Raw genomic sequence first — 19,312 nt, 5'->3', positions numbered from 1 at the left:
AACTGTTGCATTGGAAGCTGGAGCCTAATGAACATGGATAGGTCATGAGGGTGGAGCCCTCATGAATGGATTCATGCTCATTACAAAAGAGCTTGAGGTTGCAAATTCCATCTCTTGCTCCCTCTTGCCCTCTCTTACCTTTCTGCCATGGGATGACAAAGTACAAAGGCCCTCATCAGATGCTGCATCATTCTTTTGGATTTCCCAGCTTCCAAAACTGTGAGTCACATAAATTTTTGTTCATCACTTTACTCAGTCTGTGGTATTCTGTTATAGCAGCCCAAACGGACTTAAATACATATTCTCTCTACAACTCAGCTTTCTCTTCCTATAATCCAAAGATAAAAATCTTCACAGGATTCTTGCCAAAGTACAAATAAAACAATATATATACAGTAGTTAGCACGTTGCCTGGCACAGAATAAGAATGCAAATGTTTATCATTATTAATGCAAGGCAAATAGAATGAGAATATAACGAGAAGATGTTTAGGAGACAAAAATTGACAGTTTAAATAAAGGAAAAAGAGATGAGTTTGCAGCTTCTGGCTTACAGAGTAATCTATTTGATAAGATGAGAAACATAGACTGAATGTTCTGAAGGTTTGAAGCAAAGGATAGTGTTCATTCTTGAATATATTGATTGTGAGTTCATTCTTGAATATATTGTGAGAGACATGCCAGTAGGCAAGCAAATATACAGATCTGAAGTACAGGAACAGATCAAAGCTGGAGATCTGAGATTCAGAGAGACAGATGGTAAGTCCAAGGGTGTTGAGAAAGAATATGCACAGTGAAGAAATGATGACACTAGGTAGAACCTAAGGAACACCAACACTTAAAGGACATTGAGAGCAAGAGGCCAGATAAATAAGAATAATACTATATGATATGTGAAAAACCAAAAGAAAGTATCTCAAAGAGGGAGTATTCAACAATGTCAATAGTGCCAAGCAGTTAAACAAGGACTTGACAACAAAGTATTTATTCACATAGTATGCATCAAGCATTGTGCTAGACCCTTGAGATACAGATGTGAATAAGAGAAGACCCTTGCACAAACAGACATGTTGTGAAGATAGTAAACTAGCAAACAAATCAAATACAAATTGTAATAAGGATGGTGAGCAGAGAGTGACATGATAAGAGAGTAAAAGGCAGAGGCCAGCTTTAGGTGCGAGTTTCAGAAGGCATCTCTCTGAGGTAGAAAAATTTAAGCTGAAATCTGAGGCAGAAAAGGGCATGGTCAGAGAACCGAAAGGAGTTCCATATGGCTATGGCACAATGATGAAGGAAAGATGGAGAGAGAGAAGCTAGACCATGTTTGTGGATCATGCTCACAACATAGAAGAGTTTAGATGATGACCCATTGAGCATTTGTAATCAATGAAGCTAAGATCACTCTAGCTAATAGTAATTAACAGTTTGGCTTTTCTCATTATACTAATCTTAATAATCAGAAACAGGACATTTTACTACTGTTTCAACCATTAACTGTTTATTAAAATAATATCAGAATAAGCTTTTCTATCTTAAAGGATACTACATGGTTACAAATATGTTACCTATTGCATTAATTTTACTAATCCCCATTTAACCTTCCTTCATATTTCTTTCAAAGATATTTGTCATAATATCTGTTTGAGTCCATCAAATGTCTCTAAGGTACTCACTCATTTTCAAGCAATGTATATCAGAATTTGAATGTTTTATAACATGACTAAGCAAGATGTTGCTAAAATGTGTATGGGTCAATAACACACAAGGAACCTGATGAAATTCATCACCTTAAAAAAGATTATATTCTATAGTTTCAGCTTCCTATTTCCTTAATCTATGTATTTATACACATACATACAATAAAGAAAAGTTGATACAGAAAACATTGGCTTGAATCTGAGCAGCTGAATTACACATTCATATTCCTTTTTAATTTCCTCATCTACAAGAGGAAAAACTTATGGTCCTTTCATATTTTAAAGGCGTCAATAAGAACAAATGCCATCATCAGGTAGGGTGCTAGGCACATTAAATTATTTTTAATTATCCCAATACGTCTCAAAAATAAATATAATTCTTCCCACTTTACAGATGAAAAAAATAATCTCAGTGAGGTTAGGTGACTTGCCCAAGACTACAGTCATGGAATTTAAGCCCAATACAGTAGGCTCAAAAACTCTGGTTACTATACCAAGATGTCCCAGACTGTTAATAGATTGAGTTCCTTAAAAAAAACAACAGTCACATAGGAGATATCAAATCATAAAAATAGATTTTTAAATGATAAAAATATTTTGTTCAGTTTTTCAGAAACTGCGTATAACTTAGAAACATTAGCCAGACACACCATTCTTATACAGGTATATTTTTCCCTTCAGCATAATAACTTATTTCTATTTTTTTTAATATTGGAGAAGACAGATAAAAGGAGGCCATAACAGATAATCACACTGTATTTAAGGTCCAAGAATTACCACTGAGTTAAGTTTTTTTCCAGTTAATCCTTAATACAAATATTAAATTCAATTAACTACCAGCAACTCACTACCTATTCTCACAAAACTTGTTTCTCAAAGTTAAAAATTACAAATGGCTGGCCTAAGATGTTCCTGAATCAGAAAAACCTAACTTCTGATTAGAACCTCTAAATGTCACTATTTCTCTTAACTAGAAAGGAAACAAGTCTGAATAAAAGTATCATAATTTGCTCTAAGCAGAATCTACAGATGTATTGTATTGTGAGCTCTTCCTCCTCAGATTTTTCAGGTAGCCAAGTCATCCACCAAGATACTGCTTGAAGAAGACTAGACATTTAACAAAATGAAACTGATGCCAGATTATTTTTATTTTCCTTAATAAAATACAAAGAGCACAAAATTAACATATATATCATCATTTTACATGTATAAATAATGCTCAGAATTCAAGTACAGTCAAGTGCAGAAATATTTCCTATATGCTAATGTGTAAATATAAACTAATTACATACATCATGTGCCTTTGGCCCAGTTAAAAGACATCAAAAAGAAACACTGCACTTGACTGTTTCATTGCATTCTCATTGAGAATTCGTACCAGTGCCTGTGTAGTTACAGTTTTACTTAACTGTTCCATTGCATTCTTATTGAGAATTCGTACCAGTGACTATGTAGTAATAACTACAACTTTCATACCACTCAATGTAAACACCTAAGTAGACATTTCCCCCAGTTGTAAATATCTCAGGAGCTAAGCTTCTATCAATTTTTAATAATGAAGTAGTCAAAATCTTAACTGAGTTTCATTCCTTAAAACAAACACAGTTAGAGAACTTACTGTTAACCAAAGTTCTTCCTATGCCAAGACGGATATTTACAGGTTATACAGACAGAAAACAAAATGCAATCATGTTTGTTTACTTTTAGAATGGACAAAAAATATCTAAAAGCTGTCTCAATAATGTGGGTCTTTGTACATTCAAAAGGATCTTACTTCACTGATATCACTTGATTTTAATTTTAATACCCGATATATATAACTTTGTGATGTTCAAATAGCTAGGCAATCTGAATTCAAATGATACAGAAGCATACCCTTAGAGGGGCAAGAAAAGAAAGTACCACCGAAAAAGCAATAACTGACATCAACAAGACTATAAACATCCAGTTGAAAGCACGCGGAAGCATTTACTACTCTGCCACCAAAGACTGTCCACTTAGTTCAGGATCAGGAATAGAATCAACTCTGGGAACTGTGGAGTTGGCTTCCTCATTCTCAGTCTCTTCTTTCTCTTCAATCACTGAGGCTTCCTCATTCTCAGTCTCTTCTTTCTCCTCTGGTTCCTCTGAGTCAGATGCTTTTTCAATCACTTGGTTTGTCTGTTCTGTAGCTGGTATTTTGTCATCTGTCTGCTCTGTACTATTACCAAGAACATCTTGTTCTAAAGATTCTGAAAAGATAAAGATTCAAGAGTTCAGGAATACCCGAATGTTAAAACTGCTAAATAAGGCAAGCAAAAGATACACACACACACACACACACACACACACACACCATACAGTTGTCTAACACTATCCTTAAAATCTTTAAAAATAAGTAACTAATTCCCTTTACCGTTAGTATGATTGAAGAAAAAAAATAACTTAGATAAACCCATAAACATATTTTTTCTAATGTCCCATATTTTCATACAAAATAAGTTCCTAAAGACACATCTGAAAGTTGAATGTCCAAAAATCATAGTCCCAAAAGAATTATGTGCTATAATGCCATTGTCCAGCAAACAATGCAAATGTATTAAAGTCCAGATTGTTTCCTGAATAAACTGTTTCCCTTGTGTCCAGGCAACGCTGTGAGCAATGTGTAAAAGTGTACTTTTGTGTGTGTGGATGTGGGTGGATGGTGCTTTCCTACACTGATGTACATCCCTATTATCCCAAAACCGGGAAGTCAGGGTCTACCTTTTCCAAAGGCATGACAAGTCTCTCCTCATCCCTCTGCAAAAAACAAGTCCTTGGTATTTAACCTCTGGGTCAGAACGTGCTACATATCTAGCATGCTAGGGAGAGAAAGGGTCTTTTAACCCCACCTCCATAGCAGAAGCTAAGTAAGGCTACTAGTCCCTACATGAAAATTTACTCCTTTTAACCTCTAACTCTTTTTAAGTATTATTGAATTCAAATCCCTTAATAATATAACAATTATATTAAATAAACTGCCTTTCATTCTTTAAAGAACAAGATAGGGGAGGGAATAACTGGAGCAGACAACCTTTGGGACACGTATTTCTATGTTACAGATAAAAATCTAGCTAGGTATTTATTTTTGTAAAAAATAGCAATATTTTTGCTAGGAGAAATATGGCTAAACCACATCAGTTAAGAAAAAAATAGATTTTTCTACTCTCACAGATGGTTGCTTATGATATACTACAAATGTTACTGATTCAAAAAATCTGGAGGGAAGGCCAGTCTTAGTAAAAAGTTCTAATTAAGTTTCTTGTATAATACAGGCCAGTTTTGCTAAATAAATAAAATTGTTTTGCAAATAAATTATGTGTTATATGCACACATGTTAATATGGAAGTCTTAGAAATCCATGGTTTTACCATACCAGTTTTAATAAATACAAATTATCTGTATCTCACATACTCTATAACAATACTTTTAAAATATTTAAAAAGAATTATTTCTTCAAAGAGGTATCTTGGACTCTGGCTTATATAATTAATTATAACCACCTTCCTCCTTTCTATATGTAGAATAAAGGCCCAAATTCCACAGTTAGAAATGTTTTAGTTATTAAATTATAGTAAAACTTAATGATGTTTTGCTATATGAAACATTCCTATGATCACAAAAAGTAGTAAAAAAGTCCATAAATTAATTTGTACCAAATTTCATTTTTTTAAATCCTATTTGTATCTTAATATGGAACTTAAAGTGGCACTGCTACACCCTTGGAATCTTACAAAAATCCAAGTTAGAAAAGCAGTAAGTCACTCGAATTTTGTTATTTCAATGTTCCAGAGCAGAAAGGAAAAGCAGAAAGGGCAAATGAAACTACAGGCATGTACAAACCATTTCTGCTACAAGAGCAAACAAGATATTCGTGGAAAACTTCAGGAGTCACCAATCATTTGTAATTCTACCCTCATAGAATTTATCCAAGATAGAATTTTAAGAGTCATGGTTTTCCACAACTCTCTGGCCATACAGCAATATTTACTTGGCAAGAACTTCACAATTTCTTATACTTTAGTAAGCCTTCTAAAACAAACCAATAAAGCCACAAGAAATGAAAAAATAAAAAGCTCGGAATCCAGGATGTAACTGTAAGTGAAAACAGTCCCACATAGTTTGTCATATTCTGTCTGACGGATTGCCTCAATACTGTATTGAAACAGGAGAGGTATCAAAATCCAAGACTTGTCATATTAAAGTTTTGTGATGTTACTATTTTCAAAAATAAACTTTACTAGTCAAAGCTAATTTAATATACAAATTCTGAGGCCATAAAGAAGTGGTTAATACAAGGAGGAGAACTACAATACTGAAATTTTTAAATGTCTGCAACACAAGGATTCAAAGAAATACCATGTGCTATCATAATCAGAAAACAACATGGTACACAAAGTTTTCCAGTCGCTATTGTATTTCAGAGAATATGTGAAAGACTACAAAACTGATGAAATGATGGGTGGAGATTGAAAATAATCAAAGAGCCTATTAATGATTACTTTTCTTCTCCTGGGTTAATTTGCAGAAGAGCAATTTTTTAATAGCAGTAACACTATAAAAAATTGGTATGTGACATGACACCTACAATGTAGACATCAGATAGTCTAAATAAGACAGTTAATTGATGTTTGGATGCCAGTGCCATTTTGTAAGAAGTCATCAAACAAGATCTAAATAATTAAGTGTAAAGATTAACAGAGAATTACAAATCAATTTAATAGCCACAAAGCTTTATAAGAAGATTAATGTGTAACAAACGTGCTTTTTTCATTTCTATGGAAGCACATCATTTGACTATTCTAACAAAAACAGCAAATTTCTTCCATGAAGTTGTAGTTTAAAACAGCTTGTTGGGATAAATATATTTCCAAAGATGTTAATATTTGTGCATAAAATACTATAAGAGAAACCAGACTTTGTGTTCACACTAATTAAAGAACCCTACTCTTCACTGTATGGCCCAGTGCAAGACAAAGACATGAAACAATTACCTGAATAGCCTAATTCCATCTGTAAGAAAAATTTTAAAATTCACTCTGGCATCTATAATGCCAAGAAAACAACATACCACAATATGATAAAACAGAAAAGAATCCAAGCAATTTGTTTCTTTCCCCACTCCTGCCATCAGCCCACCCCAACCTCAATATTCTTAAGAGAGTTCTTTTTTTTTTTTCTTTACCAAATAGTAACAATTGGCTTCCAGTTGTTTGGGCAAAGTCTAAACTCAGCTAGAAAACTGAAACTCATAAAACAGCATAATTATATAAGGAATATCACTGCCTCACCTATAAGCTACACACATGCAAAAACATGTAAGAATATCATGTTTAGGTTTTTACTCTAGTTCTTGAAACAATTTTTTAAGATAATTAAATAATAATCTAGCAAAACAACTTCATATATTTTTGCCTTGCTAACACATAAAAATTTTGCCTTGATAACACATCAGTGTCCAGTATATATATAGGCTACAAACTTACCCAATGACTCAATACATAAAATTCAATTAAATTATAACCACTCATAAGAAAATAGCTAGTATTCAACACATAGAATATCATTAATTATTTACCATTTCTGAACAAATCAATTAGGAGTTTTTTGTTTTGTTTTGTATTGTTTTGTTTTTGGGACAGAGTCTCACTCTGTTACCCAGGCTGGAATGCAGCGGTACAATCTCCGCTCACTGCATCCTCCACCTCCCAGGTTCGAGCAATTCTCCTGCCTCAGTCTCCCACATAGCTGGGACTACAGGTGTGCGCCACCACGCCCGACTCATTTTTTATTTCTTAGTAGAGACAAGGTTTCACCATATTGGCCAGGCTGGTCTCAAATTCCTGATCTTGTGATCCTCCCAAAGTGCTGGGATCACAGGGGTGAGCCACTATGCCTGGCCAAGAGTTTAATTATTAAGCAATGATCTAAAACTATGCTACTAAGTGAAGGTGTTTTAGAAAAGGGAGTCAGAAGACCAAATGATCTCTATGTCTAAAACAAACATTCAAAAACATACTGTAAGCAAGTTTATATCTTCAGAAAGTGGTACATAAGTAAATATAAACAAAGGTATAAGAATATTATTTAATGGATCTGGTAAATACGTGGAATTCAACAAAATTTACATTACCAAATAGTTTAATTTTCTGGTACATCATAACAAAAATACTAAACACAGAATTTTCCCTTGTTCAGCACAATCTAATGGTAACAGTATTTTATATAAAAGAAAGGGAAGGACTAAAATCACATTATCAAGTTAAATTTCACCTTATATAAATTTTACTTGCTATTTTTGATAGTGCTGATTAGACACCATAAGTTTTATTATTAGGAAGTTATTTCTAATTGGACAAAAACTGTATTCTACTGAAATTATTGCATGAAACCTAGATAAACACAACTAAGCAACAAAAACACAATATCAACATTAACACTTTTTAAACATGGTAGTCAAAAAATCACTGCACTAGAATATTAACAATGTAGAAACCTAGAATTCCAATGATTATTACATATCATAAAAAGGATCCTATATATTAGTATTTAGAAAGTACATTTTCTAAAAAAGGAAAAACTGGTAAACCACTTTAATGTGACTTAGCAGAGATTCAAGTATTATGGTGCTATTTATTTGACCATAAAAGAAACTGAGGAACCTAAAAGCAGTTCATTTCTTGGCATATCATATTTAGTATGTCCTCAAAAAGACAATTTATATCCCCAATTTCTTGTATTTCTTTAATAAGACAAATTATATCCCCCATTTCTTGTATTTCTATTACCAAGGCATCTGGATGTAAAATTCCAGAAAAAAAAATATTCTAGGTATTCAGGTGAGAAATTAATGGGAGAAATTTCTTCTAGGTCTCCTCCTTTGATGAAAACTTTCCAAGATTCTGTAAGTTTTTCTAAAAAGCAGTCCAGAAATTTTAACAGCTTTGCGCCTTATCCTAAATGCAAAATCTTCCAATATCAGAATCCAGGCAAAACTTAATTTCAAAATCCTTATATGACAGATTGAAAAATATATATTTCTTCTATTAATTCTTGGTTGTTCATAAAAATGGTTACTGGTATCTGTTTAAGGAAAAGTTCAGATGGAAGAAAGTTATCTGTTGGTTCTATCTGTAACTTCAATAACTTAATCTCTACAATTTCTGCTGCCATCAAGGAGCCACTTCAATACTTTTAATAATATAAGAATTAAAGCAGAGAAGTTTTTTTTTTTTTCAGACCTCAAGTATCTACATTATTTAGAAATCAGAAATCTAAAACACTGGCTGTTAGCAAAGAGTAGATGACTGAGATGATATGGTTTTAATTAATAGTTCAATATAATCATAAGCCACCAGCGTTCAAAACAAACGCAGCTTCATCTGTTCATAAGAAATACTTCTAATTGTTTACAAAAGGAAGCCAGCTTGGAATTGATAACTGTGTGTCACAGTGTTGAGTTAGAAGTCTTCAGAAAAGTTTCAATCTTCTGGAAAGTCAAAGAAGAAAAAGATGCTCATGGCCACTTTGATGAATCCAAACAGAAGTATGAAAGTTATTATTCTAGAAACTATCTTAACCAAATGGAATCGTTGCTTCAGTTTCAACGTTATGGAGCTATCAAACTCTGCCTCAACTTTTGTCTTCACCTCATAACATTACCTTATTTGGGTTGAGTTTGAGCCAGTAAGACTTCTTTCCAGAGATTTCAGACAGAAAATGAGACATCTGGGGTATTGCTCCTCCTAGATTAGATGAGAAGGAAAGGTATAGCTGGATGTTGTCTGCTAACTATCCATCTTGACCTTAGCAGAAGATATAAAGCATGGGACTCATTATCAAGATTTTCACTCGGTTGGCTGTTTTTTCTTGTCTTGTCTATTTTTTTTTGTCCCAACTCTTATCTTTCAAATATTCACTTTAGCTTCTCTAAGCAAGACTAGTGATGGAAAAGACTTCAATTTTTCCTCTAGGCATCTTCAGTATGAAATCCTTTAATTTTCAGTTCCAAGAGGCTGCAATGGTAAGGCAGGTGGTTTGCATGTGACAGCATGCAGCTCAGAGCACGACTTAAGCAAAAGAAAAAAATTGTCATTCTGTTTGGAGTTGATGCTGCAGACTTGGAGAAGATGAATGCATTGATTCAGTGTTGAGTATACAGGCCTCTCTCATAACTATCTGTATTCAAATTTGTTTCCATATTTGTTAGTAAGCCAAAAGCCAAGCCCAATTCAACACACGCATTTTAGGTTCGCTCTTCAAAGTTAAAAATATATATATAGATACTCAAATCCCACACTAAATTTCTGATATCTGAAAATTCACTGCTTCGTATGATATTCTCAATTAGAACAACTTTTACAGTACTCAATGTTTTTTATGATGAAGATATCAAGTATATATAAATTATAATTACTAGAAATTAAAAAGAATTAATCCTGACTGATTAATTATGGGAACTAAACTTCTAATATGCATTTTTTCTATACCACACATAACACCAAAATATTATGGCCTAGTTCATAATTTTGGCAATCTTTATAATTCAGGGCTGATTAACAAAGAGATCCTAACCAAATATTAATGCTGTAGTAAGAAAGAGCTGGCAATAGTCAAATCTCCCACCTAATCTTTTCCATTTTTTCATGAAACTTCCTCAAGAATTCCTAAAACAGAATTGTGAGATGAATTCTAAAACCCTATAAATTCTGATAAATTCTGTTTCTCTAAAATAAAGTTGATTTTTATGTCAAAGGCAATGTTAATCTTGTGAACCTTTATAAATTGTCTGTTTCAATGAAATATCAGTCCTACTGATACAGTCATCCAAAAAAATGCAAGGATAACGTTATAATTCCAAAGTTTCCTGCTTTCTGGTAATATCTACCAATTCATGTGGTAGATACAAACCTATTTTATCAATGTTAATCACAAATCTTGTATTTTATCCTTTGAGTAGTTGTTTCATAATTCCAATAATCTGTTTCATTCAGATAAATTGAAAAAATTATCCCATGAAAATATTACTAATCAAATCTCCCAACAGCTTTTAGAAAAGGTCACTCCATAAACAATGTTTAACTAGCTGATGTCAGATATTGCTTATCACAGTACAATCTGCATGTTAAAAGTGAAACACATCACACCAATCACACAGGAGGGAGGCTACAGTAACAGAGCAATAGCCAATATATGCATGATGCAAAATCCAATAAATTAATCCATCCTTACCTAAAAGCATTATGCTTTTATTACTGTTAAATAACAACATGTTATTAAGGGACAAAACTGTTTAACATATCCATACCTTCGTTAAACTGGTTGTCTGATGAAAGCACACTTCCTGATGGCAAGGGACCAACTGAACTTGAACCTTCCACCACCTGCCTCTTCTCAAAACTAAACTCGGGAAGTCTTGGAGCCTGAGGTCTGGTTTTTCTTGCGGGGTTCAAGAAAAAACAGTAGGCACATCGAAAAGCTGCAGAGAATATTTTAAAAATAAGCAAAACCACAAACCAAACAAAGTTCAAGGACTAATTAGTTAACTCACAAGATTACTTTTGCAGATATTCAAAAGAACCCTTTAAAAGTTACTGTATTTGTTATTTTAATAATATGGTAGATGTTCTAAACAGAACTAATTTACAGCATGTTTCCTAATTATTAAAATTAAAATTGTAATTTTTTAAATTAAAGGCAGAAAAGGCATAACAGGTTATATAGCAGGCTAACTATGTAATAAGTTACACAGCAGGTTGATAGCAAAATAATGATTTAAATGAATTATCGAGATTACATTTCTAGTCACCAGAATCATTAGGTATTTTAAAATCCAGAACCTTGCACATTTACCCAAGAAAATGCAGTACACAATATTTTAGAAGCATTTTTAATTTACCACAGTAGTTTTTAATAGTGGCTACACATGAGAATCATCTGCAGAGCTTTAAAAAATGTACTGATGCCTGGACCCCACAGTCAGTCCCTTAAAGGAGACTCTTTGTAAATGGGTCCTGGGTATCATAATTATTTTAATCTCATCAGGTGATTGTGATGCACAGTGGGGTTTGAGAACAACTGGCCTAAAGGCTGTTCATTGTATAGGAAGGAACCCAAATTGTCTTCCCTGCTTGCTCTATGTACCAAAATAAGGATAATATGCCTAACCAATGTATACAAAGAGAGTATATAAAATAAAATGACAACACATAGAAAATGGCATAGAATAAAATATTTTAAAGTAAAATATTTAAATCTCATTGCCCAATAAGACTTACCAATATATTCAAATTCTTCCTTCAAAGCCATGCCATTATGAGAAAAACACTGCTGACATATAAGTGCATACCTACACCATAAGGAAAAATGAACAAACCAGTTACAAATGCAGACAAAGCTTATGGGAGAGGCCATTTTAGCCATCATGACTAATTTATATTTTAACATAGCTAAATATGCCATAACAAATTATATGATACTAAACCATACACAATATTTGTTAAACAAAAACCAAAATTAGCCAAAGCCCAAATTTCAAAGATTTAAAAATATAATTTATACATCAAATTAAAAAAAAAAAAAACTAGACAGCAGTTAAATGAATATGTCTTTACTAAGTTAGCAGAAACATATTTGATAACTGAACACTTAAATTTTGGTGTTTCCCAAAGTATAGTCCTGAGGATGAAAGCCTCCAAATCTGTGGTCAGATAAGTAAACCTGGAACCCTCTTAGAGATTCACAAGGAATATTATTAAAACCTGAGAAGTCTTCCAGCAAATAAACATATTTAATTTTGTTTAGTCCCACCCAAAGATTAATTTCTATACATGATTCCTATACCTTTCCCTGTTACACTAAACATCTTTCTCATTTTCTATTTATATACTTTCTCAGTTGTCTGTGGATATACTCAACAAATACTTGCCTGTATCAAATGTCATTCTATTTTGAATAACATATAATTAGGAGGGCTATCAAACACCTACTATCCTATGAATTTTTAAAAAATCTATACTTTGATAATTACTCTGCACATATCATATGATCTTCCTAGAATTATTGTAAGAATAACTGGAAAAGCATTTTCAGAACTGTTAGGTACTAAATACATGCAAATTGCTCTTAATGTTATTAAAAATACTACTATCACCAAGTCCAGTACTGATATCTATAAAGCTCCATTTCTTAGAGCCTATCAGCAGTGCACTATGTTTTTGCTCTTTATGTTTAAAAGTTTCAATGAAATAATCCACTTTCTCTAAAAGTTATAGCAGAGTTAATATTTTTTCCAAATGGATTTAATCCCTACTACATTGTCAAAACTTCTACTGTCAAACAATTGAATACATATTCTTTTGCAGGGCTATAAAATACTCCATTATGCTCTAAAATCAGAAAATAGGTGCCGCAAAACTGTAGAACATCTAGTATGTGCACACACACACACACATCCTGATTTCATTTCCATTTATCTACCACCCCAGTAAATATTACCTGTTCTGTGGACCATCACCAACCAAATATTCAACAATTCTATCCAAAGCGCCTCGTTCTCGGGGGAGAATAGGTCTTGCTAAAGGTGGACCTGGAGGATGAAGACCTATTAAATAAATACATATAAAATTTATATGTATGAAATACACATAAAATTTAATTCTATTATCAAGAACTATCTATGCTTGTTAACACTTTTAAAAGGTTTTAACAAAATAACAAAATATTAATTCTTACAAATCTCTGAAGACCAAATTTTCATTAAAAATACTGTACTATAAAAATATATTTAAATATGCACTATAAAATATATTTAAATGTGTGCTAATCTACATAATCTACTAGATTCCTACTATATAATCTACTAGCAACTACAATTATGCTTAATTCTGTTCAAACTGATTTTTTAAAATGTTCCAACTCTTAAAAATCCATGTAATCATAAATCAGGGGACTTCCATTTCAGATCATAATAGAGTAACAGGAGTCAGATTTAACATGCCACCTAAAACACTGTGCAAAACATATGAAGTAACAGTTTTAAAGACACAGAATATCAAGCAATGTAGGTTATTGTTCCCTGAGAAAACTAAAAACAAGACACACCCTACATCTGCCCCAGCTTATTGCCTATAGTTTTTACTCAGCAGTGAAAGGAAAATAAACCCAGCTGAAGGGTAACAGACTCTCATAGTTGAGGAGACAAAGCCAGAATTCTGAGGAGGCCAAGGCAGCTTGAGTTCACAAGAAAAAGTACCAAGGAGGAGAGAAGGCATAGAGAAAGAACAACAAAGATCTACAGAGGGTTTACTAGAGAATTCAGCAGAGTACTGATTGGTGCATGCATGTGAGAAAACTATCTGAGGATGGAGGAAAAAATTACCCAAAAAGGTGAAAAGAAAGTGTTCATTCAGGGCCAAGAATATTGCCCATTTCCATTAGAGTGGAAAAGCCTCCTAACACACAGGCCATTGGGTATTCAGAAGAGTACTGTATAGGAATTTTTTAAATCTAGCATTCAATAAGGTAAAACTCACAATGTCTGGCATCAGATTAAAAATTACTAGACATGCCAATAAGCAGGAAAATATCACCAATAAGAAAAATCAATCAAAACTGACCCAGAAAGTATGAAAATGACTGAATTAGTAGACAACTAATTCTTATGACTGTATTTCATATGTTTGAGAATCTAGAAGATTCAGTATGCTAAGTAGACATGAAAAAAACTTAAAACCAAATTGAATTTCTACAGATAAAACTATAATGTCTAGTATAAAAAAAATCCAGATTATGTGTACAGCAGTTTAGAAACTGCACACACAAAAAACTGGTGAACTTTAAGACAGCAATAGAAACCATACAAAATGACAGCCAGGTGCAGTGGCTCATGCCTGTAATTCCAGCACTTTGAGAGGTCAAGGCAAACATATTGCTTGAGCTCAGGCATTCAAGACCAGTCTGGGCAATAGGAGGAAGCCCCATTCCTATAAAAAAAAAAAATACAAAAATTAGCTGGGTGTGGTTGCATGCATCTTAGTCGCAGCTACTCAGAAGGCAGAGGTAGGAGGGCTGCCTGAACCCAGGTCAAGGCTGCAGTGAGCCATGATCGTATCACTGCACTCCAGCCTGGGTGACAGAGCAAGACCATAGAACAACCTCAAGCAGCCAATATATATAATTGGAATCCATCAAGAAGAGGAGAGAAATGAAGAAAAAGACAAAAATATTTAAAGAAATAATATATATTTTCTAAATTTGATGAAAGCTATAAATGCACACATTCAAAAATATCAACAAATCCCAAGCACAAGAAACATAATTGTATTCCAAGGCAGTGAACGACCAAATTGCTTAAAACCAATAATAAAGAGAGAAAAAAAAAAAAAAAAAAACAAAAAAAAAATACATTATGTACAGAGAAAGAGATAAGAATAACAGCAGACTTCTCATCAGAAAAGATGCAAGCCAGAAAATGATGAAACAATGTTTAAAGTTCTGAAAGAAAAAACTGTCAAAAATTCCATATCTACTGTGAACATCTTTTTTAAATGAAGACATTTTCAGATATAAAAAACTGAAAGAATTCATCACTAGAAGAAGAGCAATATAAGAAATGTTAAAAAGAAGTCCTTCAGCAGAAGTAAAGTCATAGCAGATGGAAAGTAAGATCTACACAAAGGAATAAAGAACCTAAAACAGTTATCATGTGGGTAAATATATAAGACTTTTTATTATTTAAATCACCTTAAAAGATAACTGACTGCACTGTATTATGCATTATATGTAATCTAGAGATAACTTAAAGTATATGGAAGGATATGTATAGATTGTATGGAAATACTATGCCATTTCATATAAAGGAGTTGAGCATCTGCGGATTCTGGTATCCACTGGGGGATCCTGGAAACAGTCACCCATGAATATATATTCTTTCAAGTAAATAGAAAACATTTACCAATACATGGTATTCTTAGACATAAAATAAGTATCAATACATTTTTAAAGATTCAAATAACACTATATGTTTTATAACAATAGAATTAAATTAGAAATCAGCAGCAGATAAACATCTGAAAAATCTCCAAATATTTGGTGACTAAATAACATACATTTGAATAACCCAGGACTCAAAGAAAACAGGAAAATTAGAAAGTATTTTAAATTGAATGAAAATGGAAAAAAAATCAAAATTTATATGCAGCTAAAGCAGTACTGAGAGAAAAATTTGTAATGTTAAACACCTATATTACAAAAGAAGATAGGACTAAAATCCATAATTTTAGCTTCCTCATTATGAAAATAAAAAGGAAGAGCAAATGAAACCCAAAGTACAGAAGAAATAATAAAGATCAGAAAGGAAATCAATACAATAGAAAATACAAAAGAAAAGATGGTTCTTTGAAAAGATCAATATAATTGTTAACCTCTAGCCAGACTAATTGGGGGGGGGGGAAGAAGATACAAACTACTAGTATCAGAAATGAGAAAAATGGCATAACTCCAGATTGTAAAAACACTAAAAGGATAATTAGGGAATATTATGTGCAACTGAATGCTGATAAATTCTACAAGTTAGATAAAATGGACAAACCCCTTGAAAGACTACCAAACTACCGAAGTTCACTCAAGAAGATAAAAATAGTTATTTGATTTGTTAAAACTTTGTTAGGAGTTTTTGCATCTATGTTCATGTGTGATATTAGTAGTTTTCTTAAAGGAACTGAATTTTTAGTTAAAAAACACCTTTTTCTCTCAGAAACAAACAAACAAAAAAAACAGGCCCAGATGCTTCAACTGATCAAATCTACCAAACGTTTAAATTAAGGAAGAAATAATACCAATTCTACACAAATTGTCCAAAAAAATGAATAGGGAATACTTACTCATAACATGAAACCAACATAACTCTGATACCAAAACCAGACAAAGATAAGACAAGGACAAAATAAAAAAAACACAGACCAATATTCCTGATGAGTACTGATATCAACATTTTTAACAAAATATTAGCAAACTGAATCCAATAACATGCATATAAAATAATTCATCATGATAAAGTGAGATTTATTCAAGGAAAGCAAAGGAAGTTTAACATTTAAAAGTCAATTTAATTCACTATATGAACAGGCATTAAAACAAAGAAACAAACAAATCCCAATATAAACATCTCAATAGATGTAGAAACAGCATTTGAAAAAATCCATAATCTATTACTAATTAAAAAAAAACAAAAACCTTCAGCTAAGTAAGAATAGATGGGCACCTTAAGCTGAAAAGGAGGATTTATTAAAATAAAAAAACCCAGTTCCAACATCATGCTAAAATGTGAAAGAAAAATTGTTCTTTTTCTAAGACCAACAAAAAGGCAAGGATGCCCAACTCATAGTATTCTTATTAGCACTGTACTGAAGGTTCTTGTCCATGTAATAAGGTAAGAAAAATAAATAAAAGGAAACCAGATTGGAAAGGGAGAGGTAGAATTTTCTTTATTCTGACAATGTAGCTGTCTATGTAGAAAATACTATTTAATCTACAAAAAAGTTATCATACTAGATAGAGCCAATAAATTAATTTATCAAGGTTATAGAATACAAGAGCAATATACAAAAATCAATTGTATTTCTACATATACTAGCAATAATCAGTTGGAAATAGTTAATAAAACAATACCTTTTGTAATAGCATTAAAAATATGAAATAATTGGATGTAAATTTAACCAAAAAATGTGCAAAATCTATACACCAAATACTACAAAACACTGCTGAAAGAAATTAATGACCTAAATAAATTAAGAGAAATATACTATGTTCATGTAATAAATTAGACAATATCAGAAGAGATTAATGGTAAGTGGGGAGTAGAAGAATAACACATAAAATTTAGTTAATAATTTTATTTTATATAAAAATAAAGTTACACATTCAAACGTTATCAATTGTAACCCTATATAACCTCTGAAAATTGAAAGAGAACTATTTGCAGGAGATACTCGGAACTGAGAAAACACAGAAGGCACTGAGAAGAAAGTGACAGAATAAAATAAAATGTGATGTTTGCCTTTGTAAAACAAAACAGAATGAACCTAATAAGGTCAGTAGCAATGGAGGTTTACATGGAGACTTCATAGAAGACTCAAACAAAATGGAACCCTGTTGGAAGAAGCCTTGCAATATATGGATACAAGGGTTTCAAAATGGCTGTGGCAAAATCTTTAAAGTATTCAAGATGGCTTTAGGATAGCAATAGTGTATTATACTAATATTTTAAAGGAATAAAAAAATTTCAATTTGTAAGTAATCACAAATGTAAAGGCTATTACCATCTATAAAAGGGCAATTGATGTCAAAATTATAGCTATTAGTAAATAAAAGTTAGGTTCTAAAGCAAGTTCTTAGTATTAGAAATCAAGTACACTTTTTTCTTTCTTTTTTTGAACAGGGTCTTGCTCTGTCGCCCAGGCTGGAGTACAGTGGCGTAATCTCGGCTCACTGCAACCTCCACCTCCCAGGTTCCAGGGATTCTCCTCCCTCAGCCTCCCAAGTAGCTGGCATATAAGTGCCTGCCACCACACCCAGCTAATTTTTGTATTTTTAGTAGAGACAGGGTTTCACAGTGTTAGGCTGGTCTTGAACTCCTGACCTCAGGTGATCCCCCTGTCTTGGCCTCCCAAAGTGCTGAGATCACAGGCGTAAGCCACCGCACCTGGCCCTCAAGTACACTTTTAAGATTCCATCAGTGGCAGGGAGCAGTGGATCATGCTTGTAACCCCAGCACTATAGGAGGCCAAGATGGGTGGATCACCTGAGGTCAGGAGTTCAAGAACAGCCTGGCCAACATGGTAAAACTCCATTGCTATAAAAATTAGCCAGGCATGGTGGCACGGGCCTGTACTCCCCTGTGGGGAGGCTAAAGCAGGAGAATTGGTTGAACCCGGAAGGCAGAGGTTGCAGTCAGCCAAGATCCATGACACTGCACTCCAGTCTGGGCAACAGAGCAAGACTCTGTCTCAAAAAAAAAAAAAAAAAAAAAAAAAAATTCCATAAGCTAAGTTATTGGTTTATTTGTGCTAACAACATTCAATTATTATCATCAAGAAATAAACTTGAATCCAGACATGGTCATCCCTCATTATCAGATTTTCAACTTGAATAAGCAAGCCAAATTAGATTTGGAAAGCATTTAAGCCAACTTAACTTTTGCTAGAGTATTTTACTTCTACATATTTAAAGTGAACATACCCACAAAAGAATCTGGATACATGAAATAACAGATTTCATAAAAATATCTTAAAGCTCTTACACATGCATCTTTATATTCATGCTGTTCTAGACAATGGTAATTAATACAAACATCAAAAGCAATCATTGTAGGAATACTGGTCATTTTTACACAGCTTGGCAAATTATCAAGTACCTGCTGGTTATTAATTTTCAAACATATGGGAGCCCTGTGGTAATACATGTTAAATTGATTCTCTTCCACAAATATGGCATAAAGAAAAAATTAATTATTAATCTTCTTTATAATAAATTATTTAACTCATTCACATCTTTGGCAATGTACAATTTAAACATAGTCACACAGAAACTAATTAAAAA

General features: G+C 32.8%; 1 protein-coding gene across 4 annotated transcripts in view; it reads right to left on the bottom strand.

Annotated features, from left to right (window-relative positions):
* Positions 1–1,478: 1,478 nt before the first annotated feature.
* The window catches only part of LNPK (lunapark, ER junction formation factor), a 73,779-nt gene continuing 55,945 nt past the window's right edge, over positions 1,479–19,312 (bottom strand). For 2 of the 4 annotated variants that reach the window (XM_032292884.1, XM_032292887.1), the window contains exons 10-13: positions 13,211–13,316; positions 11,992–12,062; positions 11,022–11,192; positions 1,479–3,927 (exon numbers count right to left, since the gene is read on the bottom strand). In XM_032292884.1, coding sequence (XP_032148775.1) covers positions 3,668–3,927; positions 11,022–11,192; positions 11,992–12,062; positions 13,211–13,316 — 608 coding nt within the window. In that variant the 3' untranslated portion in view covers positions 1,479–3,667. Of the gene's footprint in view, positions 3,928–8,498; positions 8,798–9,376; positions 9,460–11,021; positions 11,193–11,991; positions 12,063–13,210; positions 13,317–19,312 lie in introns of those variants that run through there. The other 2 variants (XM_032292886.1, XM_032292885.1) reach the window with 2 other exon arrangements.

This window comes from Sapajus apella, unplaced genomic scaffold, assembly GCF_009761245.1.
Source record: "Sapajus apella isolate SASKATOON/1434 unplaced genomic scaffold, GSC_monkey_1.0 scaffold28, whole genome shotgun sequence".
In the NCBI taxonomy this organism is placed as follows: domain Eukaryota; kingdom Metazoa; phylum Chordata; class Mammalia; order Primates; family Cebidae; genus Sapajus; species Sapajus apella.
The sequence above is the reverse complement of the archived record's forward strand: the minus strand, read 5'-3'. Positions and strand labels throughout refer to the sequence as shown.